The 19,503-nt window shown below is 32.0% G+C and overlaps 4 protein-coding genes across 4 annotated transcripts; 1 reads left to right on the top strand and 3 right to left on the bottom strand.

Annotated features, from left to right (window-relative positions):
- Positions 1-77: 77 nt before the first annotated feature.
- LOC105640728 (beta-glucosidase 24) lies at positions 78-3,696 on the bottom strand. The gene is made up of 14 exons (XM_020681924.3): positions 3,539-3,696; positions 3,312-3,454; positions 3,150-3,219; positions 2,972-3,030; positions 2,793-2,868; positions 2,612-2,689; positions 2,431-2,518; positions 2,035-2,284; positions 1,687-1,805; positions 985-1,205; positions 844-878; positions 654-759; positions 447-555; positions 78-359 (listed from the first exon to the last, which is right to left on the bottom strand). Exons 1-14 carry the CDS (start codon positions 3,630-3,632, stop codon positions 173-175), a joined length of 1,635 nt encoding a protein of 544 aa, XP_020537583.1. The 5' UTR covers positions 3,633-3,696; the 3' UTR covers positions 78-172.
- A 1,524-nt stretch (positions 3,697-5,220) lies between these two features.
- On the bottom strand, positions 5,221-6,567 carry LOC110010173 (putative beta-glucosidase 9). Its single transcript, XM_089726823.1, has 6 exons — positions 6,385-6,567; positions 5,911-5,986; positions 5,739-5,816; positions 5,577-5,667; positions 5,336-5,458; positions 5,221-5,281 (listed from the first exon to the last, which is right to left on the bottom strand). Exons 1-6 carry the CDS (start codon positions 6,565-6,567, stop codon positions 5,221-5,223), a joined length of 612 nt encoding a protein of 203 aa, XP_089582949.1.
- A 184-nt stretch (positions 6,568-6,751) lies between these two features.
- Positions 6,752-9,355, bottom strand: LOC105640727 (O-fucosyltransferase family protein). Its single transcript, XM_012225124.4, has 6 exons — positions 8,662-9,355; positions 8,092-8,260; positions 7,922-8,011; positions 7,551-7,834; positions 7,224-7,482; positions 6,752-7,129 (listed from the first exon to the last, which is right to left on the bottom strand). Exons 1-6 carry the CDS (start codon positions 9,336-9,338, stop codon positions 6,899-6,901), a joined length of 1,710 nt encoding a protein of 569 aa, XP_012080514.2. The 5' UTR covers positions 9,339-9,355; the 3' UTR covers positions 6,752-6,898.
- Positions 9,356-14,253: 4,898 nt separating this feature from the next.
- Positions 14,254-19,227, top strand: LOC105640224 (Zn-dependent exopeptidases superfamily protein). Its single transcript, XM_012224481.3, has 11 exons — positions 14,254-14,413; positions 14,537-14,672; positions 14,763-14,841; positions 15,204-15,406; positions 15,529-15,601; positions 15,966-16,073; positions 16,180-16,335; positions 16,977-17,150; positions 17,517-17,591; positions 17,666-17,806; positions 18,809-19,227. The coding sequence occupies exons 1-11, from the start codon at positions 14,329-14,331 to the stop codon at positions 19,028-19,030; spliced, it is 1,452 nt and encodes a 483-aa protein (XP_012079871.1). The 5' UTR covers positions 14,254-14,328; the 3' UTR covers positions 19,031-19,227.
- The last annotated feature ends 276 nt before the right edge of the window (positions 19,228-19,503 follow it).

The following is a 19,503-nucleotide window of genomic DNA, read 5'->3' as shown; positions in this document are numbered from 1 at the left end:
TAGGGATTAGAACAAAGTTTTATAAAAAATTAACCAATTTTTAAAGTTTTATAAAAATTACTAAAACAACTAACAACTGCAAAAATAATTAATTTTACCGAATAGAAATATATATACACATATAATCTTTAAGCATTGTCCATACAATAAAAGAAATGAATTGCAATAATGTTCAATAGGATTGCTTTGTGTCACCTCGCAAGAAATCATGATACCACAATGCAGAAAGCTTAGGGATGCGTTTAAAATTGTCTTTGAAATCTATATAATATAACCCAAATCTTACTGTGTACCCTCCTAACCATTCAAAAGAATCAAATAAACTCCAATAGAAATAGCCTTTCACGTTCACTCCATTCCTGCATAAGTAGCAAAATGGGAATTAGACGTAAATAAGTTTAAGTTAATCAGTCTTTAATCTCTTAAATAAACAACGAATTAATTACTTGATTGCATTATGTATTATTTGCAAATGTTGTTGAATATACTCAATTCGACGTTGATCATCTAGTGATTCTACTAATCCACGGTTGTCGTCCCGTTTTTCGGTCATCCCTACAAGTAAATGTTAATCATTAATTCTTAATCATGCTCACGACTAAACAAGATTTACTATAAACAAAGAAAAGTGAAAATTTAGGTAATTTAATTACCATTTTCAGTAATGTAAATTTTAGGGTTCTGGTATTTTTGTTTAATATATTCTAGAGATTTCTGAAGCCCTTCTGGATATATATAAGTGACACCATATCCTTCCGCCTTATAAATAAAGAAATAAACAAATAAGCAAAGAACATAAACATATCCATCAAAATTTACTGCATTAGAGATAATATTTCTTACCTTTGGGCCTAAGGTAATTCCACCTTTGTTCTCTACTGAAATCACCAAACAAGAAGATGAGCTTTTAACAATCTAATGTTTTGTTTTTATCCCCTTTGGTAAAAAAAATAGAAGAAGATAAAAAGAGTTTTAAAACTTTACCTCCTATAGTTAAGAATTGATCGAAAGTATAGCTGCTAGGTGTAGCATGTGGATCTATTGTGGTGCTCTTGACATAATATGATGTGTAGTAATTTATGCCAATAAAATCAAAAGAATGCATGACTAGCTCCTTCTCTTGCTTTGTGAAACTAGGAAGCCTGTCCTTTACTAATTCTCTCATAATACTAGGATACTCACCATACACTAATGGTTCCATGTACCTAACAACAACAACAACAATTCGTTAAGGAAAAAAAAAAAAAAATTTACTTGAATACATAAATTCACTCTCAACTTTGTTACTTTAATCTTGTAACATCCGAAATTTTACGGATGAACTATTTTACACTTGAACTTATATATTTTGGTAATATTATATACTTTTCAATATTAATATCAATAACTTTTAGAATTTGTGGCTTTTGTCTGTAAAATATTGACTTGATATGCAGTTAGCCTGATTTTTAGAATAATAATTTTTATAGATTTCAATTTTTTAATGAGTGCTTAATTGATTTTATTTTATAAGTTGGAGTATTCAGTAAAATAATTTTGAAAATTGAAGTGTTTAATAGATGTAATTTTATAAGTTACGGTATTTGATGGATCAAAGTAAAATTAAAGGTGCCACGAGATTAAAGTAAAAAGGTTTGGGGAATAAAATAATGTATTCTGCCTGCAATAATATATATTAGTACTAACCAACCCAACTCAAAGTCCATGGCTCTTTCTTGTGCAGCTTTATCATCCAATGATTCAGAATCATAAGGCTCAAAATATTGTCCTACAAGGGAAATTCCAATTTCACCTCCTTGTTTTGCCTGAAAATTGCAAAATTGCAAAATTTCAATTTCATTTTTTCATTAATTAAGCGTAATTTATAAAGTTCAGACACCGAAATTAAGTATTTAAAAGATAGAAAACATACAATACATAGATATCGATATCATATGTTAAAAACGTGTTCGACATAAAAATATACAAAAGATTAAAGTTTCGATTTTTCTAGTATTATATGATAGTTTATAGTTGAGGAAATTAGCAATTGACCTGGTACTTGTCCTTGTAAAGCCTGGCAGCAGCAGCATGAGCAAGTAGAAGATTATGGGTCACAATATAAGGCTCCGTCGATGAATTACCGACAGAGCATTTTGTTCGATCTGAACACCTGAGTGGAGGACCAATCCCCAAATCGTACCCAAGTTGTGCAACCATTAGTGGCTCGTTGATTGTAATCCAATTTTTAACTCTATCTCCAAATTTTCTAAAACAAACTTCACTATAATCCCTAAAATCATCCCTGAAAGCAAAAATTAAAATATAATAAGTCTAAGAATTCAATTTATTAAAATCTCTTAGAAATCTCATAATCCAGAATGTAGAATGCTTCGTGCACTGGATCATCATTTCATTGAAAGAATAAATAATTCACATAATTATACTCACACGATTGAACGGTTTAAAAAGCCGTCATACTCATCTTGTAATATTTGAGGAGAGTCGAAGTGAAATAGAGTCACCAAAGGTTTGATACCTACGTGATAATAATTAATAAAACATGTAATTAGGGCAAGATCAAATGATGCAAATGTAATTAGTTAAGAACTATATGGATATAAGGTTTTACCATTTTGGACTAAAATATCAATCATACTGTTGTAATGATCGATTCCCTTTTGGTTCAATCCACCACTCAATGTTCCATCTTCATAATTAATAAAATTTTCAGACAAAATTTTAGAATTTGAATGAGAGATTAAAGCCTTGGGGTAGTAATTAATTTTAATAAATTTTAATTAAAAACATACCAGGAAGAATTCTGGTCCACGATATGGAAAATCTATAAGCATCTACTCCAAGGTTCTTCAAATGCTCCAAATCTTCCTACAGATAGAAAATTAAAATACAGCTTTAATTAATTAAGGAAAATAATTATTAAATCCCAAATTATCTACATATTAAAAAGATAATTAAGTGTATTAATCACCTTGTATCGCTTATAAGAATCAATTGCAATCTCCATGTTACTTCCATCGATTACTTTATCTAAAACAAAATAATAATTAATTAATTAACTAAAAATACTAATAAATCACAGTTTCTAGCACTAATTATAAAATTGATACGTGCCAATTAAGTTATTAGATAAAGAAATATATAAGAACCTTGGTTTTTCTCCACATAGGAGTCCCAAATGCTTGGCCATCTCCCTTCACTCTTTGTTGATCCTTCGATCTATACATATATACAAGCATTTGTTTCTTATTTTAGTAAAATTTAATGATTAATAGATACCAGTTAAATAAAAATCATATACATATACGTACTTGCGGGGCAGAAGTAGAAGTTCCAAATAAAAAATCATCAGAGAAGTCTGATCTTCTAATAGTAATTGGTTCATTATTTCTAAAACCCAATGCAGTTTGTTCTTCTACCTTCAATGGTAACCCTACAGCTCTGGACGCAGTTGCTACAACTCGAAAAAGTTAGGAAAAAATAAAAGGAACTCAAACTGTCAAACAATAAAGCAGATAAAGAAGAGAAACGTACGTACCATGATCAAGAGCAGAGAAGCTGAATGCTAGTACGACAATGGCAGAAATGGGAAAGAGATTATAGGAAAGTCTGTTTTTCGAAGAAAGATCCATAACCTCTTGGAAAAGAAGAGTGTTTGTTGTTGTTCCATTTGAGTAAGTTGCATATATAAACAAAGTAATTTAAGGTAATAGTTCGATCGTGGAAGTTGAGTAGAGGATAGAGATAAAGAATGGTTACTTACTTTGTAACCAAAAAAAAAAGAATGGTTACTTATTTCTTTCATATAAAACCAAGAAACACGCGAACAAGAAGCCTAACACACCGCTAATATGCATTTACCACAAAATTTTTTATGTCAGTTACCTAATATATATATATATATACATATATATAAATATATTCCATGTAAGAGTTCTTAAAATAGATATAAAGTCTATGGACCTTTCATCTGATCAACAATTGTCTAAACGTGAAAGATTAATAATGATACTTTATATGTTTATCCCACATATATATTTTGATAAAAAAAGAAAAATAAATTATATACTCCCTCCATTTCATTTTGTTTACGTAGTTTGACAAAATAAGCATATTAAGAATTTATTCAACAAAAATTATTTTATCATTTTTTACCCTTAACTCATTAAGATATTAATAAAACATCTTTTATTTAATTAACAACCGTAAAGGTTATTATGAAAAAAATAATTGTTTATATTATATAAATTTAGAAACTTTGCAAACATTTTAAGACATCCCAAAAAGGAATAATAAGTAAACAAAATGGAAAGGAGGGAGTATTTTATTTGTTTAATAATTAAGGTTAATTTTGTTGTAGGATCTCAATTAATTTGTTTCTTGGAATTTGTTTATTGTTTATGGCTATCTCTTTTTGATGGATATGATGGAGTTAGAATTAGATAGTAACTCAATTAGATTGGTTACTAATTATTCTTTTTTATTATTTCCCGTCTCAAAATAGAAATCATTTTAGGATAATTATTTATTTTGTTTTAACATTTAAGCCATTTTGAGTATTTTGAGGAAAAATAAATGATGTCTTTTCAATGTTACCCTTATTTATATTAGATATAAAAAGTAATTTAATCAAATTATTATTTATTTTGTTATAATTTTGGAAAATTAATTACTTTTCTATATAAAAACCTTAAATGGAGTATAATTACTTTTCTTTTCTTATTACAATGGTATATGAAAATTTTTTAGCTTCGGATAGTAACTATTTCTCTTCTCATCAGTCTCCAAAAAAAAAAAAAAAAAGAAAAAAAATTTTCCCTTTTCGCCATATTACAATAGCAAATTGCTATGATATACGAAAAATTTTAGCCATGGAATTTTCTAAGTGTCCGTTTTTTGATATAAAATTATATTTTAAATGTTGTCTCTCATATTATTTTCACGGTTGTATGTTTTTTGTTTTCATTTCCATACAACACAGAGAAATTGAAAACTTGAAAAATTGGATTTAATTCTTGATAAAAAACAAAGTGCCTCGACTAGCTGAAAAATCATAACATGAGCTGGATCATTACAGAACTTGCTGTTTTGATGAAACAATAGCATTATTTTGACCAGCATTAATCAAATCATAGTACCACTTTGCAGATTTTTTAGGAATCCTTTTGAAATCGTTGGTCCGATCTATATAGTAAAATCGAAATCCTGTAGTGTAGCCATTCACCCATTCAATGCAATCAAATAAGCTCCAGTATATGTATCCTTCACATTCACTCCATTCCTGTATACAATAACCAATTTGGATCAATAACTCTTTATTTTAATTATTCGGTACCCGAAACCCACTGGTCCGGCTAGTAATCCAATAAGCACAGTGGGTTCATTTACTGTAATCCAAGTTTTAACTTTATCTCTAAATTCTCTGAAGCAAACTTCAGCATAATCTCTGGAAAAGTTCCTGAAAGGAAAAGATTCAACACATATAAATATTACCCTGATAGGCATTTTCCTTTTCCTTTTTTTTTTTTTTTTTTATAGGTAAAAACTTGTACATTCTAAAAATGAATTGCACTTACACAGTTGATCTACTTATGAAACCACCATTAGTACAGTCCTGCAAGATTTGAGGAAAATGAAAATGAAACAATGTTACAACTGGTTTGATTCCTGCAAACATAATCAATGGTAAAATAGTTAACAATAAAGAAAATCGTAATATATAGAAAATAGCTTCTCACCATATTTGATTAGTCTGTCAATGATATTGTTATAGCATTGAATGCCCTTGCTGTTCGCTCCACCTGTCAAAGTTCTTCCTGTGCAACAAATTAAATAAAATTGCAGAAATTAATTGAACCAAAGCCATAGAATTTACTTATGCTATTAGAAAGAAGAAATAAACATATATACCAGGAAGAATCCGGCCCCAAGAAATGGAAAATCTGTAAGAATTTACACCAAGTTGCTTCAAAGCCTCCACATCTTCCTACAAAGTAGAAAGTAGCATTCAACAAAACTTTATATTGTGCTTTTTTTTTTTTTTTTTTTTCTTTGTCAAGAACTAAATTAATATTTGATCATTAGAGAGATAACACTTCCCTCCCATCAATGATATGAATCGATTGCGTTGTCTATGTTGCTTCCATCTTTAATCATTTCTAAAAAAGGAAAAGAAAATAGTAACATTTTGTAGAACTTTAATATCAAATGGTTAATGGTTAATTAATTAATTACCTGGATCTTTTTCAGCATAGTTGTCCCAGACACTAGGTCCTCTCCCATCTTGTCTGGGTGATCCTTCAGTCTAAATATATATAAACATTAATTAAATAATTAATTAAGTTAATGAAAACATAATCATAGAGGATAGAAAAATGAGAGTACCTGAGGAGCAAAAGTAGAAACACCAAACAAGAAATCACTTGGAAAATCAGAGCTTTTAGTGTTAAATTTTTCAGAGGTCAAGGCACTTGTGGCTTCTACCTGCAGAGACAAAATGGCAACCAAAGCAATCGCACAGACGCTAAGGAGTGTCTCTGACACGGTAGAAGCCAGAGAGAGTGCCATGACCTCCTTCAATGAAAGAAAATGATAAAAAGAAAAATGATTGCAATGCATATCTTTATGTAGCACCAAATTACTAAGACTACGAGTCTAAAAACAGATAAACTATTTTTAGCCATTCAGGTTAATTAGGAACTCTATTGCTGGTTGTATCAATCCAATAGAAAATTAAAATTGGTACAAACTCTTGAAGGAAGATCCTGTTCATTCTAACAGTACAATATTGGATTTACAAAGGAGACAGAACAGAAGAGTGTAGAATGAACTGTGTACACTCATTAAGAAAAACAAAATGGCATACAAAAAATTGTACATTGTCATTCTTTGAGTTGGTTCAAAAAATGGGTGTAGTGTGCTTGCACATGCACTCAGGTACTGGGTGTGCAATCACATCTCTATCTCTCTTATTACTTCTTGGCTCAGGCTGTCCTCTGGATTTCCTATGCAGCATCCTCACTATACTTCCAAACTCTGCATCAGAAAGAGAGTTGTCTTCAAAGAAAGGAATCATTGCTCGCTTATTGGGCTTTATGCATTTCCAATGACCTACATAGGCTCTGTGACCCTGACAATATAACAGAAAACGTTAACTAATTGCTGTTTTTTTAGCTTCATTTTTCAATTAATGGTAAATCTCACTACTTATTACTTAATTACACCTGCATAAGCCGTCCCATGTTCCCTCCATGGGATGGTATAAACACATTGCTGCTTAAAGAAACAATGTAATCAATTGCAGCCATAGCAGAAGCTTTCTTGACATAAGGTGCAAGTTCTCCTTCCTTCGACAGCATTTCTTTAGTCACTAAATTTTGATATTCTGCTGCAAGTGGCTGCAATGCCTGAGAACCCCCAAATGGCTCGCCTCCTGCTACATATATGCGTGCACTTCTTGGGGCTCCTAAAGCCTTCAAAAGTCTGCAATAACACAATTTTATTTAGTCTGCTGTAAACAAAGTCAAGTTCAGGCTTGTGGGTTTTTTTACCTTGCAATTTCTAATGCATTTAGAGGACATAAACCAGCGAGTCTTCTCTGAGTATGACTCATGTTTAGCCTTCCAGTAAGGTATTCTGGTTGAGCTTCGCGAACTTCAGCTATGATTTTGTCAAATTCTTGGCCTAAACCAGTAAGACATCCACTTCTAACCCACACGTCCTTCTCTAGCCTGAGATGAAGGGCAATGTATGGACCTTCGATCCACATTCTCCTTGCAAGCATATACCCAAGATCCTGAATTGGAGTTACAAACTTCAGTGCATGGAATGCTACCTAAAAAAACCACATATCATAAGTTAATATAACAATTTAGAGTTAAATGATTTGATTCTTGTTTGGAAGCTACAGTATCTTAATTACCTTGCATCTAAGTTTCTGCAGATCAGGTGGAAGATTCTTGGACAGCTTAGAGGCTAACCCTTTTAATACAAGAAGACCTTCTTCTTTTAGCTACAGTGATCATTAACAAGCATCAAATAAAACTCAAAGATATGATTTTTTTTCCACCATAACTAAGACAAAAAAAGTACCTTTCTAGAGAATCTGGCGCGTATCCAAAAAGGGGAAACATCACTAGGAATTTGATGTTCAATGGATTGTCTAGACATCAAATGAGTGGAGGGGAGGGATGATACAATTCTTACATCAGCTTGTAAAATTCTCTTGAAATGTTCAGCATCAAAGATATCAGAGAATTCACTGCAATTTTATTGAAAATATCAATTTCTGAACTGTAATCTAATTTTCAATAAACAAAAAACCAGATGATTGTGTTAAAGGCAAATTCTGATGCAATCTACAGAACATTAGAGGACTGATAACAATTTCTGCAGTTTTTTTGGGGGAAAAATAAAATTAAATCAAGAAACTGTCTTACAATAATATAAGATCACAATTGCAGTGAATTAATGAGAAATAAAGGCTTTTTCAAGAAAAAGAACAAAACCCAAATGGATTTTCCTACGTAAATTAAAGTCGGACATGGCAGCTGATCAAGAAAATGAATTAAATACTCTGCAATTTATCATAGAAGCGATAAGTAAAATTATTCTAAATTGCAGCCAAACAACAGACCAAAGATCAAATTGAGTAAAAATTACCTATCATCATCCCAAATCAAATTAACTTGTAAAATAGGCAAAACCAAAGCAGCTTCAAGAATTCTTGCAATAACAACAGCATCAACAATCTGATTCCTCTGTTGATTCAATCCTCCTGAAGCAACTACAACCAAGAATCTCCTCTTCTCCTTTGAAATTCTTGAAGAAGCCTTTCTATATTTAATACTAAAATCCAAACATGGCTTATAACCTTCTCCATTGGGCTTTTCCCAAAACTCTTTCTCCTCTTTTGACACATTACCGGAAACTCCTTGAGCGGGTAATGGAACCATTACACTATTTGCTAGTCCAGGCTCATCTTCTCCATTTGCTGTAGAAAGAGAAGCTAAAAGAAACTGTGAATGTGATTTAGAAGGAAAAGAGTATGAAGATGAAGGAGAAATCAAAGAACATGGAACAGAGTCACGAGAAAATAAGGGAATGAAGCTTGAAATGGAAATACCCAAAATAGAGAAAGAAAAAAGAAGTAAAAGAAGGAAGAGAGAGAGAGTTCTTGCAGTTGTAGTCGTTGATGGTGTAAAGAATTTGGCGTGGTTTCTTGGGCTTTTTCTGGGAGAGAAGAGAAGAGAAGTTATCGGAGAGATAGAGACTAAGTGAAAAACCGGTGATGAAGTGAGTGTCAAGAATGGGTTCTTGATATTTCTTGCTCTCGCCATTAAAGCTTTGCTCTGTGCTCTCTGCAACTTGATATCGAGGGTGGTTTGTTTTCTGAATCTTGGATCAGTAACAGAAACCCGTCATTTTTATAGTTAGTGTGAGCTTCAAAGACCAATATGCCCTTTGTTTGTTTGGATGCATAGGGCAAATTGAAGGGTGTTTTGGATAATGCATTCAGCTAGTGACAGCCGTTACGGGAGTGCTTTATCCGGTTGATTTTCCCGCGCAAATACAGTTTGCATTCAGGTTATCACGCATTGTTCTTTCTTTCTTTCATTTTTTTTTTTCGAAGTAAAAAAATTTTCCATTCCTTCAATTTAACGTTTAACAGCATCTTCATCGACAAGGTGCCCCTCCCGTTTCTTGTATACAAGCTAGGAGGTCAAAGTTTGGATACCCAAAATCTGATTTAAAAAATTATTTTGGGATGATACTTAATTTTCCTATTTGAACTTGTATAGGATATTAATTTGATAAAAAATGGCCTTTTTCGTCAATTTATCTCAAATTTTAAATCGAACCATTTCATTTTTAAATCATTTTTTGCTTTCTCCCATTTTCTTTCACTTTCTCATTCACCAAACACCATAAATTTATAGACCCATGCGTTCTCATAAACCAGCCTCTAATAAATAGCTAACACCGTCCGGGGCGACCCACCGCCAGCAAATCAATATTTTCTGAAATTAACATTTCATTTATCACCAAAGCAACAAACAGGCTGAACAAACAAAAGCTATCAAGTGTTGAAATAAATAATACTTCAGTGTCTAATTTGTCACCACCAGTGAGATTGGCGAACTCTGCGATTATTCTTGATTGGAACAATCAAATCTGGTTTTGAATTAGGGTTCACGTTTGGAAAGTTCTAAAATTTGATAAATTCCTGTTTAATTTTTAAATTTTTTAAATAATTTTTATGTTAAAAATATTAAAGATGTTACTTTTTATTTCTGGGAAAATTTTGGAGCAAATTGATTATTGGGGCTTTTAGGCGAATGTGAGATCAAGTTCCACTTTTAATTAAATGTCATAAAGATAATGACAAATTTGATAAAAAAATTTAATAATACCAAAATTGACCTTGCAAGATAAATGGAAAACACTGAAAAAAAATAGAAACGCTGGAAACACTAAGAAAGGGAACACTGAAAGAAAAAAGAAAATACTGAAAAACAAGAAGGAAATACTGAAGAAAAAAAAATAGAAAAAGGAAAAAAACTGAAACACAACTCTGTAAGAGCAAATCCATATACAGTTTATGTAATTCAACTATAACAATAAGAATCAGTAATATAACTGATCACCGGCGACTGCAACGATAGAAACGGTACATACGACGGTATATATATATATATACACGCACACACATTCTATTAGTAAATACTGTAGAATCGATTGAATACATAATAGATATATATAAACCAATTAACACATTGGATCAAACTAAGTAAATACTGTATGTGTGTATATATATATACCGTATCAATAAATACTGTAAAATCAATTAAATATAGAATAGATATATATACATCAATTAACACATTTAATCAAAATAAGTAAATATGGTCAAATTAACTATTATTTTTATTTCCCTGATCATACAGACCTTTCTGCAGCCTTTTATTAGAGTTCTCAGGTTGGAATTGAGATCTTCATATCTGGCTTTCAGATTGTATTTATTTTCCACTTGAGCCTATTTATTATTTGAAATCTGGATTTATTATTTTGTATTTCAGCAATTTTACAAAAAACAACCACTTGTTATAAAATACTTTATAATATTACAAAATATTGATAGAAAAAGCTATAATTTTTGTAACTCACAAACTTTTCCAATAAACAACTATCTGTTACAAAAATATTAGGAAATGTTACAAAATAATGGAACCGGAGCTATTATTTTATAATTCAGTAATTTTCTGAAAAATAACATGGTTTTACAAATTTTTAAAGATATTACAAAATATTGCAACCGGAGGTATTATTTTGTAAATCACCAATTTTTACAATATATTAAGAAGTATTATCATATATTGACAATTGAAACTATTATTTTATAATTCGACAAAATAATCAAATCAAACCGAACTGAACCCTATAAAAATAAAAATAGGTAGAATTTGTAAATGAATTACACAGAACTAAGTAACCAATTTTTCATGACAAAATTACCCTTCTTATTTTACAAAGTGAATTTTCAAATTTTTTGCTCAGTTAACTTATTAATTTTACCCAAACTTCATAAAACCATTTAAAATTTTTTTTTCTAAGAAAATGTAAGTACACTCATCACTCACCATTTATTATTTAAAGAAAAATCTTAGAGAACTAAAAATATTACTTTACTTGACATAAGGAAAAAGAAAAAAAAGTGTAAGATAACGTTGAAAAAGTTAAAAACAATATTTTATGCCACGTAAAAGAATTAACAAATGGCATGAAATTAATATATTGATTAAACTGGATAAAATTTATTAGTTGTGCTTAATAAATTATTATATATTAAAACTTTACTCTTAATCACATAATATTTAATTTTAATTATAATATTATTATTATGAAAAAAAATACTAATAATTTTTTCATACACTTTGATGGCACTATTATCATATTTTATTATCTTTGTTATTTGTTTTTGTTAAATTATTATGTCAACAATATGTTAGGAAATATAGATAAATGAATTTCATTTAAAAATTTACTCTAAATATAGTTTTATAGAATTTAATTAAAATTTTTATTCTAAATTATGATATATCAAACATGACAAATTTATTTACAATTCATTTGTAAATGAATTATTTATTTACAATTCATTTGTAAATGAATTATATGTGAAATTCATTTATAAATGAATTTTATATGAAATTCATTTATAAATTACTTCTATATTTATTATTTATTTGTTCATTTATTTCAAACAGTCTTAAAAAATTTGGTGCAATTATATTCAATTTTATATAATTGAATTTTTAGTATTAAAATTTAAATTTTTTTCCTTCTAAACACAAAAATATGATTTTGTTCTTGAGATATTGGATCAAATTAAAATTCTAGAACAAGCTCACAAACACGACCTGAAGAACATCATTTCGTCCCCCGAGGATTATAACAGAACTTTGGACATCATTGACACCGACGGCAACCGATACGGCGTCATGCCGGCCGTGAAAATATACGGATCCCATAGCAGAGAACATACGCCTCCGGGCTTGGGGTGGTTTTAATACACGAGTGAAGAAGACTATGGTTGAGTTGAGTCTTTTGTGAAATTGGGGTAGTACGATATGATTAGACGTTGAGTCTTTTTTGAACAATTGTAGATTTTTTTTTGAACAATTGTAGATCTGGACCAATCTATAGAGTAAAAGCTCTTTTTTATATTCTGTTTAATTTCTATGATATATTGTTATCTTATTTTATGGCAATCCACAGTTTCTTGATTTAGTTTTTTAAATCACCCTCGATATCAAGCTTTAATGGCGAGAGCAAGAAATATCAAGAACCCATTTTTGACACTCACGTCATCACCGGTTTTTCACTTAGTTTCTATCTCTCCGTTAACTTCTCTTCTCTTCTCTCCCAGAAAAAGCCCAAGAAACCACGCCAAATTCTTTACACCATCATCAACAACAACAACTGCAAGAACTCTCTCCCTCTCTCTCTTCGTTCTTTTATTTCTTTTTTTCTTTCTCTATTTTGGGTATTTCTATTTCAAGCTTCATTCCCTTATTTTCTCGTGACTCTGTTCCATGTTCTTTGATTTCTCCTTCGTCTTCACACTCTTTTCCTTCTAAATCACATTCACAGTTTCTTTTAGCTTCTCTTTCTACAGCAAATGGAGAATATGAGCCTGGACTAGCAAATAGTGTAATGGTGCCATTACCCGCTCAAGGAGTTTCCGGTAATGTGTCAAAAGAGGAGAAGGAGTTTTGGAAGAAGCCCGATGGAGATTTGGATTTTAATATCAAATACAGAAAGGCTTCTTCAAGAATTTCAAAGGAGAAGAGGAGATTCTTGGTTGTAGTTGCTTCAGGAGGATTGAATCAACAGAGGAATCAGATACAACTTTTACCACGGAAGATAAGTTAAACTCAAGTCTTTGAACTCTCCTTGATAAATGCAAAGTGAAGCCAACTGTCAATCTCATTTGCTGAGGTTTTATCAAGATCAAAACGAATTCTAAACTCAATGATGGTAGCCTTGTGTAATTTCAGGATCTGATTCACCCAAACTATGAACCAAGGCCTCTGTTTGAGCACCAATTCGTGATTAGGAAAACATTGAAAAAAGAACTTCTGAAGCATCAAAGTCCAAGGAACTTGTATATGCAAACGAAGGTCTCCACCTCTTACAGACTGCACATACCTGCCTAGTATAGTTATACGAACATGGTCAGGCAAACACTAATCCAATCCTTGGAACTACTCTCTCTTTCATCGTTCTTATCATCATCAAGAACAACATCCAGCTGTTTGCAAAAAAATAAATAAATAAAAGTAGGATTGTTATTGTTAGAGGAGAAAAAACAAAAACAATCAAAAATATAAATTTACCTCTTGATTCTCTATTGTTGAGATAGATGATACTGGATTTCCCATCTTGTTTCACTGGGCCGAAATTTAGAGGTTACCTCTGATGAACAACTGACGGAAGAAATCGATTGCCGTCGAGGAAAAAACTGGCTATGGATTTGCAGAAAGGCTATGTATGCTTTTTACAGTCGTTGGTCGAGTTTGTATTTTCTATCAAACTAAGGTTTTATCATTGTTTTGTCTATCCAATAGCAAACGGATACGGACCGGCTCAGAGGATATAGCAAACGGAAATGGGCTGACCCAGAGGATAAGTCCCAGTCCATACGTAACATAAACGCTATGTCCAAAAGAGGCCGACCCCTATATATACCCTAAAGAATAATTGAAATTCTCAATTTCGATCGAAGTAAAATAAGTTTAAATTCAAAAATAAAAATAAAAGAGAAAAATGGCGAATAACAGTGAGGGTGGCAATGTTGCATCTGATCTAATCCACTTCTTGAACGCTTCTCCTACAGCTTTTCACGCCGTCGGTAACTATCTAACTTCTGCTGTTTGTTTCCCGTCAAAATCTATATATTAATATATACCCATCCTCTTTGGTTTTTGAACATTTAATCAAATTTTGGTATTCTGCTTATGCTTTATTCTTTTAGATGAGGCAAAGAAGCGATTAAGAAATGCTGGGTATGTGCAAGTCTCCGAGAGAGAAGATTGGAAGCTTGAAGCTGGAAAGAAATACTTCTTCACTAGGAATCACTCTACTATTGTTGCTTTCGCTATTGGTAAAAGGTATGTATCCTTTTGTCGACTTTAAGCTTCGATACGTGGAACTGTGATTTTATTTGTTTTTAATTGCTGATATTATGAGGTTGTGCTTAGATATGTTGCTGGTAATGGATTTTATGTGATTGGCGCTCACACTGATAGTCCTTGCATTAAGTTGAAGCCTGTTTCCAAGGTAACGTTGTTTTTCCTTTCTGCTATTTATAGTTGGAGGGGTTTGATTCATTTTGACAGTTTCTGAGTTTGTTTAGGGGATACATTTACAAATTTCTACAAAATTTATTCGAAATTTCACCTTTTATTCTATGTATGGAATTGGTTATGCTTCAGCCTGATATTTCTATAAAAAATGGTTAGAACTTGTTAAGGAATTATAAACTTGTGACTACATAAAAATTGTTTTGAATTTGCTAATGGATTCTATATTTAATAGTTGGGATACTAAACAGGGGATTCATTTTCAAATGAAATGAATTCTCCATTCCTTTTTTTGTTCCAAACATAATATAAGTTTCTGAAACTGGATTTGTTGATCAGGTAAAGAAAGGTGGGTATTTAGGGGTTGGAGTTCAAACATATGGAGGTGGTTTATGGCATACGTGGTTTGATCGCGATTTGACAGTAGCAGGACGCGTGATAGTAAGAGAAGAAAAGGATGGCTCTATTTCCTACTCTCATAATCTGGTTAGGATTGAGGAGCCCATTATGCGTGTCCCCACCCTGGCAATTCACTTAGACAGGTTCCGTTGCCGCATGAATCGGTTTAATATTAATTAGGGCTTGAAGCTAGGTTTTAGGATTTTGTACTCCCATCTTTGTTGGACGTTGGTTTGTGAAATTTGATGACATTTGCTGTGAACAGGAATGTAAACACTGATGGATTTAAGGTGAACACGCAGAGTCATCTTCTTCCTATTTTGGCAACATCACTTAAGGTAATCTTCAATTTATATGTTGTTTGTTTTTGAAATTTTATTCTGCTAATGCCATACATAGTCAATGCACTCATGCTGTGATATTGAATCATATGCAGCTGGAGATATGTGTCTCTCTTAAGAAATTCATTGAAATATAAATAACAACTGAGAAACATCCTAAGTGTATTAGAGATTTATGTTCTAGATGTATTTGTTAATCATTTTCGTAACTATTGAAATAGAAATAACTGAAGACTGATTATATTGAACTTATTTGAAATATTTGAGTAGATATTGCATCACACAGGATTCTTCTCTCACAATAAGTCTAGATGTCGTTTTGATGTTTGTTTTTCTTTATTTAACAAATTGCTTTTGACAGGCAGAGCTCAATAAAGTGGCTTCTGAAAATGGTCCTGTTGGAAATGAAAATCAATCTGATGGGAAAACACCTACTGATTCCTCGAAGCACCACCCACTACTACTAGAGGTTGGTAACTTTCAAAGCTTAGGATGTCTTCTATTTTCTTTCATCCGCTTTTTTGTGGGGAAGGAATGGTAGAGATGGCTTGTTATATTTCTTTCTTTTCTTCTAGATGATTGCAAGTCAGATTGGGTGCAAACCAGAGAATATATGTGATTTTGAATTGCAAGCATGTGATATTCAACCAAGTGTAATAGCTGGTGCTGCTAAAGAATTCATTTTCTCAGGAAGGCTCGATAATCTTTGCAGTTCATTTTGCTCCCTAAAGGTATGGGTTGTCATATAGGCTGTCATCTGGTTGTCAATATATTGGTTTATAACATGCTTTTGTTGTAATAGCAGTTCAATAGAAAGTCTGAAGATTCTTACTTCGCCTTTATGTCTTCTGACCACATAGTTTGGCGTTTGTTCTTGTGAACTTGAATAATCTATTGTCCTCTATTGCATAGCAAATATTTACTATCATTCTCTTTCGTTGAGATATATTTGGTTCCAGTAATTGTAGGGTTGCATTTCTCAGCTGAATATCCCCTCTGGAATTCTTTGATTTTAAGATATTTCAACTGTAAATTTGATTAAACTATGACAATTTCTTACTGTTAACATAAATAGTATCTTGTGTCATGCTTAATCAGTTGGCACTTTCGATAGTTTGTATTGTAAGGGAGGGTGAGGGAGAGTCAAATTTTATAACAGTTTAAATGATGTCCTAAAAATTTAACGTTTCGATGAGAATAACCTGGACGGAGTACCTCCTATCTTGGAGCAGGAAAATGGCAGTTATAATATTAAATCCCTCTTTAAGTCCCTCCCTTTTTTGGCTTTGGATTTTGCATAGAGTGACAATATATGTTTTATTTTAACTTATCAATTTACTGTGGCTGATTCACATTTTCAATTTGCATTCAGGCACTGATAGATGCCACATCTTCTGAAAGTGATCTTGAGGATGAGACTGGCGTTAGAATGGTGGCATTGTTTGATCATGAGGAGGTTGGATCTGATTCAGCACAAGGAGCTGGTTCTCCTGTCATGTTAGATGCTTTATCACGCATCACAAGCACCTTCAACTCGGATTCTAAGGTGCTCCCTTTCTGATAATGGTTTTTTCTTTTACTTTCGGATCATGGGTTTAACCAGTGGTAGTTTGAAAATCTTGAATTCCATTTTATATTTCATTCAATGCTTTATGATTGAGAAAAGAAGATAAAAAAAAGCTGACTGAGATAACTGAAGGCGTGCTTCTAGATTTCCTGGCTGCTACAATGGTTTTTTAGCCCATTCTCCTGGACAATGGCAACAATATGCAGAATCCGCATATGGGTTGGTTGGTTACAGAAATTGGGGGAACTCTCATTAAAGCACACTGCATGATGGTCTTAGAATTTACTCTAATGCAATAACTTATGGTTCACTTACAGACATATGTTTTTGTTTTTTCCATTCTAGCTACTTCAAAAAGCAATTCAGAGGAGTTTCCTAGTATCTGCGGACATGGCTCATGCCCTTCATCCAAATTATATGGTACATGTCTGAGGTGTTTTAAAGTATTCAGAGTTGGATTTAGATCATTTGCTCATTCAGTCTGGCATTATCAGGACAAACACGAGGACAATCATCAGCCCAAGATGCATGGAGGGCTCGTGATCAAACACAATGCAAATCAGCGTTATGCAACCAATTCAGTTACTGCCTTCCTATTCAGGGAGATAGCATCAAAGCATAAAATTCCCATTCAGGTTCATTTTCTCCTTACATTTTTCCTTTTCCTTTATTACTTCCTTAGCCCTATCTATATATATATAAGACTAGTTTGACTTTTACATAGATTAAAAGAAACCTGTTAATATAGTTAAACTATATTTTTTGTTGAGCTTTTTCCTAAGATATCTCTCTATTAATGATTGTAGTATATACAATTACTATAGATGTATATTAAAATGTGGGTATATTAAGAAATTAAACAATAAATGATCTTTTAAAAATGGAGTGGGACTACATTTTGGGACAAATAAGAAAGGAAAATGAGTCTATATATATAATGGGGACGGAGGAAGTAACAAAATATATAGGGGGTTACTATAACTTTCTTATAACTGCCACCTCCCCAAAATAGAAATCAGATTTCTTCATATCTGAATATTACCAAAGGTTAACAATTCGCCGATATGCACAAGTAAAATGATTAATAGGGGCCGAATCCATATTTTTTTTTTTTTATCTTTATATTTATATGAAAAATGAAATAAAAAAAATTGTTTTGAATTGATTCCAAGTTGAAGAAAGGATTGAATTTTAATTGATCAAATCATTCGCTCCATAGTCTGATAGATAACTGATTAATCGGACGAGAATAAAGATAGAGTCCCATTCTACATGTCAATATCGACAACAAGGAAATTTATAGTAAGAGGAAAATCCGTCGACTTTAAAAATCGTGAGGGTTCAAGTCCCTCTATCCCCAAAAAAGGCCTGTTCGACTCCCTAATTATTTTATTTCATTCACTTTACATTCATTTCATTTGCTTCATAGAAACCAAAATAGCGTCCATTTTGCGTCCACTTTACACAGTTTATAATGGCATCTGGAACCATTTATGAGAATATAAACTTCATTGTGCAGCATAATTCCGCGTATAGAACCTCATTTTGAATGACTAATAGTACTAGCTGTATAAATAATATTAGTTTGGTGGATGAATTCATTATTTCAGGGAAATTCTTATTTCTTATGAGTGCAGGATTTTGTGGTTCGCAATGACATGCCCTGTGGTTCAACCATCGGTCCAATTATAGCAAGTGGCATCGGCATTCGTACAGTTGATGTTGGCGCCCCACAATTATCAATGCACAGTATTAGAGAAATGTGTGCAGTCGATGACGTGAAGCATTCCTATGAGCATTTCAAGGCATTTTTCCAAGAGTTCTCTCATCTGGATGCCAAGATTACAGTTGACATGTAGCTCTCTGCATCCCATCATTTCATACTCAGAAAGACTGATGAAATCTTTAGGCTTTTCGTTCTTACTGATCGCTATTGTGACATTTATAGATTGCTTATCTATTTTCACTTCAAGTTATAACAATCAGGGTATGGCTGCATCCAAATATTATTAGTATATTTTTTTATAGCAATGTGGAGAATGATGTATTTTTGTTATTTATTATCTCCTTTCGCTTTTTTATTGATCTTGCTCCCACCTACGGGTGAACGCCAACGGTTTTGGTTTCAAATCGACGGTTCCGATTCTAAAAAATGTAGAACCGGAATCAAATCGGAAATTCACAGTTCCGGTTATAGTTTAGAACCGAATAGTTATGGTTTCGGTTACAGTTACTTAATGGTTTCAAAATCGACGATTTTAGCCAGTTCTTCGATCGATTTTTCGGCGAATAGTATAATTATAAAATAAAAAATTAAGAAATATTTTTTTTG

Source organism: Jatropha curcas, chromosome 10 (assembly GCF_041381405.1).
Source record: "Jatropha curcas cultivar XTBG-Jc1 chromosome 10, XTBG_Jcur_1.0, whole genome shotgun sequence".
Taxonomy (NCBI): Eukaryota; Viridiplantae; Streptophyta; class Magnoliopsida; order Malpighiales; family Euphorbiaceae; genus Jatropha; species Jatropha curcas.
This window is presented reverse-complemented; position numbering and strand designations above follow the sequence as displayed.